This window comes from Procambarus clarkii, unplaced genomic scaffold (assembly GCF_040958095.1).
Source record: "Procambarus clarkii isolate CNS0578487 unplaced genomic scaffold, FALCON_Pclarkii_2.0 HiC_scaffold_345, whole genome shotgun sequence".
NCBI lineage: Eukaryota > Metazoa > Arthropoda > Malacostraca > Decapoda > Cambaridae > Procambarus > Procambarus clarkii.
In genome coordinates, this window is record NW_027189378.1 from 137,729 (window position 1) to 150,000 (window position 12,272).

At 50.2% G+C, this 12,272-nt stretch overlaps 1 protein-coding gene across 1 annotated transcript; it reads left to right on the forward strand.

Moving 5' to 3' along the window:
- Positions 1 to 2,311: 2,311 nt before the first annotated feature.
- Positions 2,312 to 4,385, forward strand: LOC123749916 (mucin-2-like). Its single transcript, XM_069320738.1, has 2 exons — positions 2,312 to 2,809; positions 3,069 to 4,385. Exons 1-2 carry the CDS (start codon positions 2,312 to 2,314, stop codon positions 4,383 to 4,385), a joined length of 1,815 nt encoding a protein of 604 aa, XP_069176839.1.
- The last annotated feature ends 7,887 nt before the right edge of the window (positions 4,386 to 12,272 follow it).

A 12,272-nucleotide genomic window follows, 5' to 3' on the forward strand; every position in this document is an offset into this window, starting at 1 on the left:
GCATAGGACATTGATGTGGCTGATGCTGTTTGGTGATGAGATAGGTTATGGGAGGTTGAAGAAGAGGAATGAGGGTGTGCTTGAGTGCGAGGTTGGTTATTGCGAAGAGATTTTAGGGTTTGCTTTCTCAAAGGGCAAGATTTGTCAACTGCTGAATGACCTCCTTGGCAATTGATGCATTTTAAAGTGTTGGCAGAGCACTGAGTGTAAAAATGGCCTTCTACAGAACATTTTGAACAAATTTGTGGGCTTTTACATTTCCGGGTTTCATGACTGTATTTGTAGCATTTAAAGCATTGCAGCAAAGGAAGATAGTCAACTGGACTAATGAGATAGGGAGGAGTGCTGGTGTGGAGGATTTTAATTCCATGGTGCAAGAGTTTTTGAGCTTCTGTAGGGGAGGAACATTGGATCTTGAGGTGTTTTGTATTGGGCACTGGGTATATCTCCATTACAGTAATAGCATTCCTGTGAGAGATGTCTTGAGAGAGATTGATAGTAGTAGGTGCTGAAAGGACAGAGCTGTCGACATTTCTTACAAGTACAGAGCATTTAGTTTTTTGTTCAATAGTGAGAACAGGAGTAAGTGAAGCTTGTGTGAGTTTTCTGAAAGTAGGTTCCTTGAAACAGGCAAAAAGGTCGTCTTCAGAGGCAATGAGAAATTTGATGGTGTTTGTGTTGGCATGTTTTATATGGTTAGTGGCTGGTGTGCCAGTGGCATTGTAAAAGGTAGTGATGCAGTCAACTGTGTCTATGGGTGTATTCCCAGTGTAGGTCATCCGTAGACAGTGAGCCATTGTGACTCACTGTCTACTGACAGTCCCGTGTCTTGTGCCAATCACTGCGATTCCATTAGCTCAGTGGGGGGGTCAGTGTGCTCGTGAGCTGTGGGTTGGAGCTCGGTTGTCAGAGGCGTAATTCCGGGTTCCTAGCAGGCTAATTGAACCCGGTTCGGCACAAATACAAAGTATTCGTGAGTCCTGAAGGTGTTACTCAAGGGCAACCCCCACTGCTAGTTGACTCGCACTATCACGAGGTTCTAGCAGTGGATCGGCATAGCAAACAAGCCAGGCAGGGAGACACAGGGCGCAAGCACGTGCTGTGACCCCACCTGGGAGGAAAGGACGAATACCCCACTGCACTTTCACCGCACAGGGGGTAGGTCCCGGCCTGAAGAGGAAGAAATGTTTAGCAGAGGAGAGAAAGAGTGCTATACACGGCAATACACATTACGTAAGTTAGGCCATCCAGCTGTCCCTGGTTTTATTCAGGGTGGCAGTACGGGTTGGCCCACTAGGGTAATGTATCTTTGCACGTTATATCACTGATAGAGCTGTAACATAAACCGTGAACACGCCGAGAGGAAGAGCCGTCGTTGCCTGAAAAAGAGGTGTGTGCCAGTTTGCCTGGGTGTTGCCTTGGATGGAAGATGGCTGTGATAAGGATGTGGCCCCAGGTAGGGTTACCACGAGAGTATGCTCGTCTAGGCCGACCAAGCGGCCCTGACCTTGCAAGTTAGCAACAGGTGCTACTAGCGCTCTGCATCTCTGGCTGTTGTTAAATCGATGCTGTTGGATCACTGTGGTGGTTGTGATGTCAGATGCCTCAAAACGGTGGTCCCATGTAACTGCAATAATGCAGAGGCAGGTGGTTGCAGGTGCGGGGGCGCTCAAACAGCGTATCGCCTAGATCTCACTGCGAGCGCGACGTGCTGCTGCTTCCGTTGCCAATGAATAATGAAAATTTCGGCACGATTTCCCCAGACTATATCCCGTCAAGCGGACGTACTTGTAGCATGGCAACTCCTAACTCCTGCCTGTCCTTACTTTATGCTTGTACTCGAGCAGAAACACGGCTTTCTCACAACGCTTTCAAAACTGCAGTTGCCTACTCGTCTGTTTCACGTCTCTGTGAAATGACTTTTGCACAAATCCAAAAAAATAGAGCAAAATCAGCGATAATAGTGTTTGAGGTGAGTTGCCTGTTGGCTGCAGCCAGAGGAAGGAGGGGAGGGGCAACGGGGTGACGTAGGCGAGTCGAGCAGCCAATGGCGCTCGAGCAAGCGCCTCGAGACGGCGTATATAAGCAAAAATTTTTCGGCGCCGGCATAGAGGATCACATCAGGGATCATCAGCATCAGAAGTTTGCAACCTGCAGCCGTCACGGCCGGACGTGTCTCTTGTTGCTCCTCACCTGCGAGCTGCCTAGCCAACCAGATAGTGAGGGGGTGTACATCCTTCGACCTGCCCAGGAGGGTGGGTCAGCTGTATTGCCTCGGCTCGGCCCTCGCCGGTACTAGCCACACAGTACCATGGCCTACAAAGTTAAGGCACGGTTCCTAGAGAACCACGCTTTCGGACGAGAAGAAATTCTCAACGTTCTCAAAGCCACCACCAACACAGTACCAGACGACATCCAGCAGGACGACGAAGGTATCGTCCTCTCTTACTCGACCGGAGACGACCTGGAACACCTGTTCACACCTGCTGCTACATCTGCACTCTACGATGCGGATATTACCCTCATCCAACCACGACGCTTTCAAGCTGAACGAACCATCTTTGCCAGGAGAGTAAGCTCATGGATCACCGAGCACGAGGTGGACGTTATCCTGAACAGTATCAACAGGGAAAACGAAAACATGACAGCTGTCTCAGCAAAAATCATCGCCAACAACAACGACACTCGCTCCACCTTGAAAGTGACCTTCACTACAGCTGCCGCAGCGGACCAGGCCACCACCACAGGATTTAGGTGCTTAGGCATCAATACTCCACCAGCTTCAGTGCACAAGGAACGTTTTTACGAGGTAAGCCAGTGCTACAAGTGCTACCAGTACTCACACGTGACCAGGAAGTGCCCCCAAAGTGTAAACAAGTGTAGTGTCTGTGCCAAGGACCACCATTATAAACAGTGTCGCGCCGATATCACGTGTTGTGTAGTGTGCGGTGGTGACCATATTGCTATTTCTCATTTGTGTCCTGTGCGACAGGAAGAAATTAAGAAGCTCTTGACAGCTGGACGGGTTTCCGCAACTGCTCGTGCTCAGTCACCATTCAACATGCAAGCCGCCATTTTTCCCGGAGCTCCCGGGGGAAGGAGTAGCCGCCCACCAACGTACCAACCAATGGGGACCCGGCATGCAGTCCCGCAGCCAACCAGCTGCCCAATCACAGACCCAGCCTCCACCTCCACCACCAGGCTCCTCCCATTCGTCGACTCAGACTTCGCCACGGCAGTTGCCGGTTACTGTCACCGACCTTAGCACTGCACATGCTCTCACGAAACTAGTGAGCGACATTACTGGTTCCAACTACCGAGAATTTGTGAGGATTCTAAATATCGTCTACAAGGCTAACGGACTCCAGACCATCATCGTACCTGACGAAGTCTTCCCCACCTCTGCCTCAGCTTCCACTTCAGTAACTGAGCCGGAAATCACTGTAAACGCTGCCGCACTTGTTGACCTACTGTCTGCCACTGTTCCATCCACCACTCCAGTTGCTGCTGACCCAACACCAGACCCAGTAGAGGCTGTTAGTCTCTCCACACAAGACAACGACCCTCCTGCTCCTGTTTATGCGTCTTACAATTGCCCTAGAGACCTGAAATTTAATATTTCTCAGAAACGTGTCACAGCTCGGGAGTGGAACATCGACTACGAAAACGGACTGAACGATGACGGAACCCGCAGAGAGTTTTGGTACGTTGAGGCTGACACAGTTCGTTACTGCACTGATGTTACCATACTCCACCCTGCCATTATTGACCCTCAATACTACGTGAAATATCCGAAACACGCCGCTATGATAAAGAAAGAAATTCAAGAACGAACGGGCAATGAACCTTCAACCCAGCAGAGTCAACCAACACCTCTTCATACCAAACCTTCAGGGACCACTGTGCTAGTCCCCGACCCTTCAAACCCATTGTCGGATGATGCTCCAGCTCCTGGTCCAGCCTCGGACATTGCTGTGAACGATACTGAACCTACTGCAGCTGCAACATCTGCTCCTGGCATGGTAGCAACCCAGAAGCCGACGACATCTCATCCACCATCTCCTGTTACATCTCCACCCACAGTACATACATCCACTGAACCTTCTACATCTGCAGTAAGTCCTACCGCTGCTACCAAACCATCAGGAACACTACTTCCAAGACCCACATCTCCTGGTATGTACTCATCTGACTCATCAGATGAGGATGTCTCTGTGGGAACGACATCTCCACCTTCACAGAAATACAACTATTCATCTGCCGATTTTCTTTATGACGCTATTGATCCCACAGCAATGTCAACACGAAGTCGGACCGCCAAGAAAGACAAGCCGAAAACAAAGACCAAAGATCAGACCTTGCTCCCACCATCAAGAAAGAAGTAAACCAATGAAGTAATCAACCTTCAATTACCATCAACTGCCAGCTGCTTGCGTTCCTGGCCTCTGCGTGGACTGCAAATGACGCCCAACTCAATTCTACTTCCATCTACTCAAGTTCTAATCCGCGGTGGTTGGGCCACCGATCTTTCATCTCCCCTCTTCACCTCATCTCCAGATCCTTGCTCAAGATTTCTGCAACCTCGCCCCGTTCTTCCATCCCCTGCTTGCCAGCTCTATGGACTTTTTAATCCGTTAATCCGGCATAGAGGGTACCGACTATGCAGCACCTTCTGCTGCAGTACCTACCGCTGTTACACACCCTCCGAGAACTCTACCTTCAAGACATCAACCCTCAAGAACCCAACCTTCAAGAAATCTACCCCAGCGTGTCAACACCCCTGCTCCTCACTCATCTGATGAATCGGATGAGGACGTATCTGTCGGTACACCATCACCCCCAAGGAAAGATCACCTTCAAGCATCAACACGAACCGTGACCACCAAGACCGACAAGCCCAAAAAAAAGAACAACGATCAAAGTTTGGTGAAATCAACAAGAAAGAAGACTCCTAACGAACTGACTTAACATCATCTGACATCAAACCTCCACTGCCAGCTGCTTGCGTTCCCGGCCTCTGTGTGTATTGCAAATGACACCCCACTCAATTCTACTTTCATCTGATCAAGCTCAAATCCACGGTGGTTGGGCCACCGATCTTTCATCTCCCCTCTTCACCTCATCTCCAGATCCTTGCTCAAGATTTCTGCAACCTCGCCCCGTTCTTCCATCCCCTGCTTGCCAGCTCTATGGACTTTTTAATCCGTAAATCCGGCCATCACAAACCACAGTTGTTCACCATGGCTCGCACCAAGCAGACTGCTCGCAAGTCCATGGGAGGCAAGGCTCCTCGTAAGCAGCTGGCCACCAAGGCAGCACGCAAGTCTGCTCCTGCCACAGGGGGCGTGAAGAAGCCTCACCGTTACAGGCCCGGAACGGTCGCCCTGCGTGAGATCCGTCGTTACCAGAAGAGCACAGAGTTGCTCATCAGGAAACTTCCCTTCCAGCGTCTGGTGCGCGAGATTGCCCAGGACTTCAAGACCGATCTTCGCTTCCAGTCGTCTGCCGTCATGGCTTTACAGGAGGCATCCGAGGCTTACCTGGTCGGTCTCTTCGAGGACACTAACCTCTGTGCCATCCACGCCAAGCGTGTCACCATCATGCCAAAGGACATTCAGCTTGCTCGCCGTATCCGTGGAGAGCGTGCATAAGCTAAAACGACCACCCTAGTATACACCAAACTCGGCCCTTCTCAGGGCCAAAATATCCTTCTAAGGAGATTTCAGACATTCCTAGCATCAGTCATATGAATTAACCTTCATCTATACATATAATAAATAAATAAATACAATAATTTAGGTGTCATACATACACTGTACACGTGATATCAATAAATCAAGTCATTTGTAGTACAACCTGTCCTCTTACAAACAAAACGCCGTCGCTTTTCATTCTTATGCACTGCCAAGGATCCTCCCCCCCCCCCCCCCCCCTCCAAAAAAAAAAAAAAAAAAAAATTGTCATACTGTACTAGAAATAAAAGCAGCTTGTATAAGTGACATACTGTCCTGTCCTGTTTTATTCTGTTTTTGGTCCTCTGGCTTAATCTGTTAAGTTAGGAGATGACATTTTAAATTAACCGTTTTCTTGACATTTTCAAACCTTAAGAGGGTGGCCTGCATAGTAATCCTAATGTGGAACATAACAATGAATCTCTAATCTCTAGAAAAAAGATACCGAGTGTTTATATGTGTGTTGAGAGAGAGAGAGAGAGAGAGAGAGAGAGAGAGAGAGAGAGAGAGAGAGAGAGAGAGAGAGAGAGAGAGAGAGAGAGAGAGAGAGAGAGAGAGAGAGAGAGAGAGAGAGACATGCAGAGACAGAGACAGAGACAGAGACAGACAGACAGACAGACAGTCAGAGACTGAGAGAGAGAAACACACACAGACAGTTTCATAAATATTCTCATTTTATAGCTATTTGCTTTCAGTGACAGAGGTTTTTGTTATAATAGTATTGGTGTCTAACACTCACAATCTCTTTAGAAATTAAAGTGTGGCTCCAATGGAGCCGAGTTTGTTGGTTTGAGGCCAAGCCACCACCACAGGGCAGTAAGTAAGCCGTTTACTTGGAGGAGGTGTACTTGGTGACGGCCTTAGTGCCCTCAGAGACGGCGTGCTTGGCCAGTTCTCCGGGCAACAGGAGCCTTACAGCCGTCTGGATCTCCCGACTGGTAATGGTGGAACGCTTGTTGTAGTGGGCCAGGCGAGAAGCCTCGGCGGCGATGCGCTCGAAGATGTCGTTCACGAACGAGTTCATGATCGACATGGCTTTGGAAGAGATACCAGTGTCGGGGTGGACCTGCTTCAGCACTTTGTAGATGTAGATGCTGTAGCTCTCCTTCCTCCTGCGCTTCTTTTTCTTATCGCCCTTGGCAATGGCCTTCTGGGCCTTTCCGGCCTTCTTGGCAGCCTTTCCAGATGCCTTGGGTGGCATGATGATGCTCGTGCTGGCTGGCGTTGCGATACAATAATGAACTTTTGCGCGAGTCGAGCTTTCCTTTTATATCCCGCTCGCGACTCAGCTCAGAGCGGGTCGCGTGGCGGAGCGCGCTGATTGGTCAGTGGCGGACTCCCTTGATCCTGAGCGGGGTATATAACACGAAGCTCGATCTGCGGACCGGCATAAAAGATAAAAGGACTCGCCAGCCAGCAGCCGCCGTGAGCAGACGTGCTCCCAGGAGCTCCCGCCACCTACAGGAGAAACTGAGCGTTGGCTCCGCCCACCTCACTCAGGATTGGTGCGCCAGCTAGCCAATCACAGCCGGCCGGCCGCGTAGCAGCCAGCCACACTCACTGCCAGTCGACTACAAGCTCTCTCGGCGTCAAGACACGCTGGGGCACCTGTACTGTGTCTCAACCTAGCTCTACTGACGCTTACAGCAGTATGATGTCCTAATAAAATAACTACCCATCCTCATCCTTCATCCCACACCCCCTCCCCCCCCCCATTCCCCACCCTCTCCTCCCCATTCTCTCCCTGCCTGTACCAAGACACACCACACACACACTCACACAATACACAATGCATAAACTACTAATCATAGAATTAAGGAGTGAATAAGGCTGTCTTTCTAAACTGTTTCTACCTCTTGTATTTCGCCATTCCAAACGATCATTCCCGAGCGGTAGCCAAAACCGGGTTCTTGAAATTCTTGCGGAGGTTTGATCGGGCATCTAACAGCCTTGTAGCAGGCTTAGGCTATCGATAGGTTCAATTACCACCTTGTCTAGTAGCTCTAGTTGCCTAGCAACTAGAAGTTAGAGGCCTCGGCCTAACTAACACCCACCATCCACTTAGTCTACCTGGACACTTCACAGCACCCACCATAGTATAGATTAGATTAGGCTGCCTGGCCCACCAAGCTATGGCGACCAAAGTCAGATTCACAGACGAATCTGGCCGGGGCCGTACCCCAGCCCAACTACTTGAGGTGGTCTACGAGGTCACCCAGATTACCTACAAAAATGTGTTCAAAATAACGAATGGAGCCATCCTGTTGGTGCCCAATGCAAACCTCCCAGACCTCCTTTCGTCAGACACCATGAACAAACTAAGGGAGAAGAATATCACTGTCTACCCCCCTGCCGAATTCCAAGCCCAACGCACCATCTTTGTACATAGGATCCATGACATCATCATGGATCACTCAAATGATGAAATAATTGCAGAAATAGAGAGGAAAAACAGGGATGTCAAAATACTTCAGGCCCACAGATTCACAACCCAACGCAACAACCAAGTACTGAAACTTACTCTGGCTTCACCGGAGCAAGCAACGCAAGTCTGCACACAAGGCCTTTCTGCATTTGGCATCATGGCTGAACCTGACAAAATCAACCCACAGAGGTTTTACAAGCTCAAGCAATGCTTCAAATGCTTTCAGTATGACCACTATTCCAATGCATGTAACAATGGAACCCCCAAGTGCAGCAGGTGCACAGGGGAACACAGCTACCGGGAATGCACAAACCCAACACCCAAATGTGCTCTATGCAATGGTCCACACATTGCAATCTCGCATCTTTGTCCTCGCAGGCAAGAGGCAATCAAGCAATTGCATGAAACGGAGACAGCAGCCCGCCAACAGGCAGCTATTACCATCCCTGCCCCTCCTCCACCAGTAAATGCCTGGGGCATCCCTAACCAACAACAGGCCCAGTCGGGGGCCCAAGGGGGACACCAAAGCACCCAACACCCCCATAACCCCACGGTTATACCAGAGCAAACCCTGAATCAAACACAACAGGCCCCAACACCTAACTCTCTTGCACCAAACCCCGATCCCAAGCCCAGCTTAGGGGCCGAACTTCTAACATTTGCTCAAATACAGTTTCCAGACAACCCAGTGAAGCTCCTAGGTTTCTGGAACTCACTTAGGAAAGACAATGGCCTACCCCCTGTCCATATGTCCGAGGACTCGCTTGCCTACTTGACTCCTAACATCACAACAACCGCCGGCCAGGCCCAAGCACAACCCAACAACCCCAACCCTAGTACTCCTCGCCCCCAGGCCTCTACCAACGCCCAGGAGACTCCAAACTCCCTGAACAACCCCGGCCCCTCCACCCCGACATTCTGGGAAACACCTATGTCCACCCTTCCTGAAACACTCCCACATCAGATCGTCCTCAAAGCTATCACAAACTCCCTTGCCATACGGAACCCCATCCGCCCTAGGAAATTTCGCTTCAAACATCGCAGCCCCACAATATATTCCACACAACGCTGTACCAAGAGGCCTAGGCCGAACAGCCGAACCCCATCCCCTGTGGACGGAGCAAGGGCAAGCAACCCCCACAACTCTTCACCAGAGAGCGACTCTAGCACCACGGATGTCGACATCATGAACAGCAGTGACACCGAGGACCCCCCAATGGCACAGCAACGTATGGTAAACCCCAAACCCAACCAATCCCCGACCGGAACCAGGAACAAGACACCTGGCTCAACAGCTTTACCCCCCTCCTCCACAAACAGAAGCGACCAAACCGAATGTAACAACATTGGCACTACAGCCAAACAAACACTTCCGTCTCATAGTCAATAATGGGGATCACAATCCTTCAGGTGAACATCAGACACTTCTTCAACAACAGATACCTTCTCACTCTGGAAGTAGCCAGACTTAACCCAGATGTAATCTTACTCAATGAAACAGCGGCCAGACAGGACCAGCACATCTCCATCTGGGGATATTCCACCAGGGAAGTCAACAGGGGTAGGTTCAGTGGGGTGGCAATACTAATAAGAAGAGGACTCTCCTACCGCCCCATCCTCGTAGAAGACGACAACTTTCTTGCAATAGAACTCACCACTTCACACGGCCCCCTCATCGTCTGCACCGCATATCTACCACCTAGACTGGCCTACCTCCCCTCCATCCCTCTGAACAAGCTGCTCGACAGGAATCTCCCCACTATCATCGCAGGAGACCTGAATGCCCACCATCAGGCCTTATTCAACGCACCTGCCAGGCCAGACCTCAAGGGCAGGCAGCTCTTCAATCTAATGCAAAACCGGGACCTCTCCTTCCAAGGCCCCCACTTTAAGACGTTCTTTGCGGGCAACCAGAGGGGCACCCCTGACATAGTGCTGACCAACAGAGATTGTGACCTGTTCCACTGCAGAGTAACCCCAGGCAAGAACGTGGGGTCGGACCACATCCCTGTGGTCACATCCCTCCAAGCAGCCCCCTTCAGATATGTGGCACCACCCAGGCCCAGACTGGGAACCATACGTGCCCGTGAATATGACACCTTCCTTGCTGACGACCCTATCATTGAGTTCGAGAACCTCCCAACCCAAACAATCGACCAAGCAGTAAACACCATCCACGACCGGATCCAGCTTGCAACCGAGGCCACTTGTGAAATATCCACCACAAGGACTTACCACCAATATAAGCCGACCCGAGAAATCAGAGGCAAAATGAATGAGTACCAGCGAGCCTGCCAAAGCCACTACCAAACTGGCCAGCCACCAGCGTTGACCCTACAAACACTCAGAAGGGAAACCATAGACCTTACGCTGACCCACAAGAGCCACATTTGGGGAACCCTGGTGAGACAGGCCAACCAGTACAAAAGGGAGCCGGCTACTTTCTGGCGCAAGATCAGACAGCTCCTGGGATCAGTTAACCCCAGCCTCACCCACCTTGTACACACATTCCTTGACGAAGATGAAGAGGAGCAGCAAGAAAAAATAGAAGACCCACAGGATCAGGCTGACCTCATGGGCGCAGTCTGGAAAAAGACACTCACAGCTTCAAACAGCAGAGCCTTCAACAACACTCACTTTGAACGTGTCAACCAATGGACAACAGAAAATGCCGCCTCCCTTAACAGCACCCCTCTGATTGACCTGACAACCCTAGAAGACGACCACCCTCTAACAAGACCCATAACTATGCTAGAGATGAGAGGAGTCATCAAAAGCACCAGAGATAAGGCCCCTGGACCATCAGGGATCAAAGCGCTGCAGATCAAACTTCTACCAGGCAATCTTATGCAATCCATACTCAACCTATTCAACGCTATGCTGGCATCGGGTCACATTCCTGTAGCATTCAAGTCAGCCAAGATGATATTCATTCCCAAACCCAAGAAAGACCCCCACCAACCTGGCAACTACCGACCAATCTCCCTCTTAGACACGATAGGCAAGTGCTTTGAAAAAATCATGTCAAACCGTCTTAACTACTACATGGAGTACAACAACCTCTTCACAGAAAAGCAGTTTGGCTTTCGAGCACATAGATCAACCCAGCACGCAATTAACATCATCTACGACGCCGTAAGCTCAATTCGAAAGCAAAAACAGGTAGCTTTGATTGCAACGAGGGACGTACACAAGGCCTTCGACAGCCTGTGGCACGATGGTCTTGTGTACAAATTAGCAGACTTACCAGCGCAAAACTGGACCCTCCTCAGGCTGATCAGAAATTTCCTTAAGAATAGGCAAGTTACCCCCAGCTTCAAGGCAAAAGAGGCCGCAGCCTTCACCCCAACAGCTGGAGTCCCCCAAGGATCATGCTTGAGCCCGGTTCTCTTCAACATCTTTGTAAATGACCTACCCCAACCAGAGTATAGGGACACCATTATCGTACAATTTGCGGACGACGTAACACACGTAATAACATCTAACCCTAGCATCCAAGCGGCCAAGCATGCAACTGTAACCCGTAAGGCAAACGTAGAACTAGCAAGGACTGCTAACTGGGAAAGGAAATGGAGGATCACCACTAACCCAGAAAAGATCCAATTAAGCACTGTCGGCTGTATGGCCTTCTCTATTGAAAATGAGGGGGGAATAAGAATCAGGGGTGATCCCATAGCCATCTCAAACTCCAACACAGTGCTCGGTTACAACTTCAACAGGCTACTCAACTCCTCCCAGTACGTATCCCAGAAGACAGCGATGGCCCGGGGCTCACTGGAGAGGCTCTTCCGTTTCAACCAAGCCCCATCCCACATCAAGCTCCACCTGTACAGAATGATCATAAGGCCTGGCTTGGAATACCCCTACGTTCCCCTGAACCTCACCAACAAATCCAACATGTTGAAGATTCAACGAGTACAAAACAAAGCACTTCGCTTTGCTGAGGGCCTGACTCTGAGGGACAGGGTAAGAACTGACCTGATCCATGAGACGCTCAACATGAAGCCAATGAACATTAGGCTCAGCTACCTGGCCAGAAGACAGCTGTACCGTATGAAGAACATGTATGTCCCAGACCCAGAAGATCCCTTCGTAGCAGAAAACACCACCAGCGA

Bases quoted from the DNA above. Each gene is read 5' to 3' on its own strand.
- LOC123749916 (XM_069320738.1), top strand. From the start codon at position 2,312: ATGGCCTACAAAGTTAAGGCACGGTTCCTAGAGAACCACGCTTTCGGA. The intron at 2,810-3,068 runs GTAAGCCAGTGC...TCAACATGCAAG, and splicing joins ACAAGGAACGTTTTTACGAG to CCGCCATTTTTCCCGGAGCT.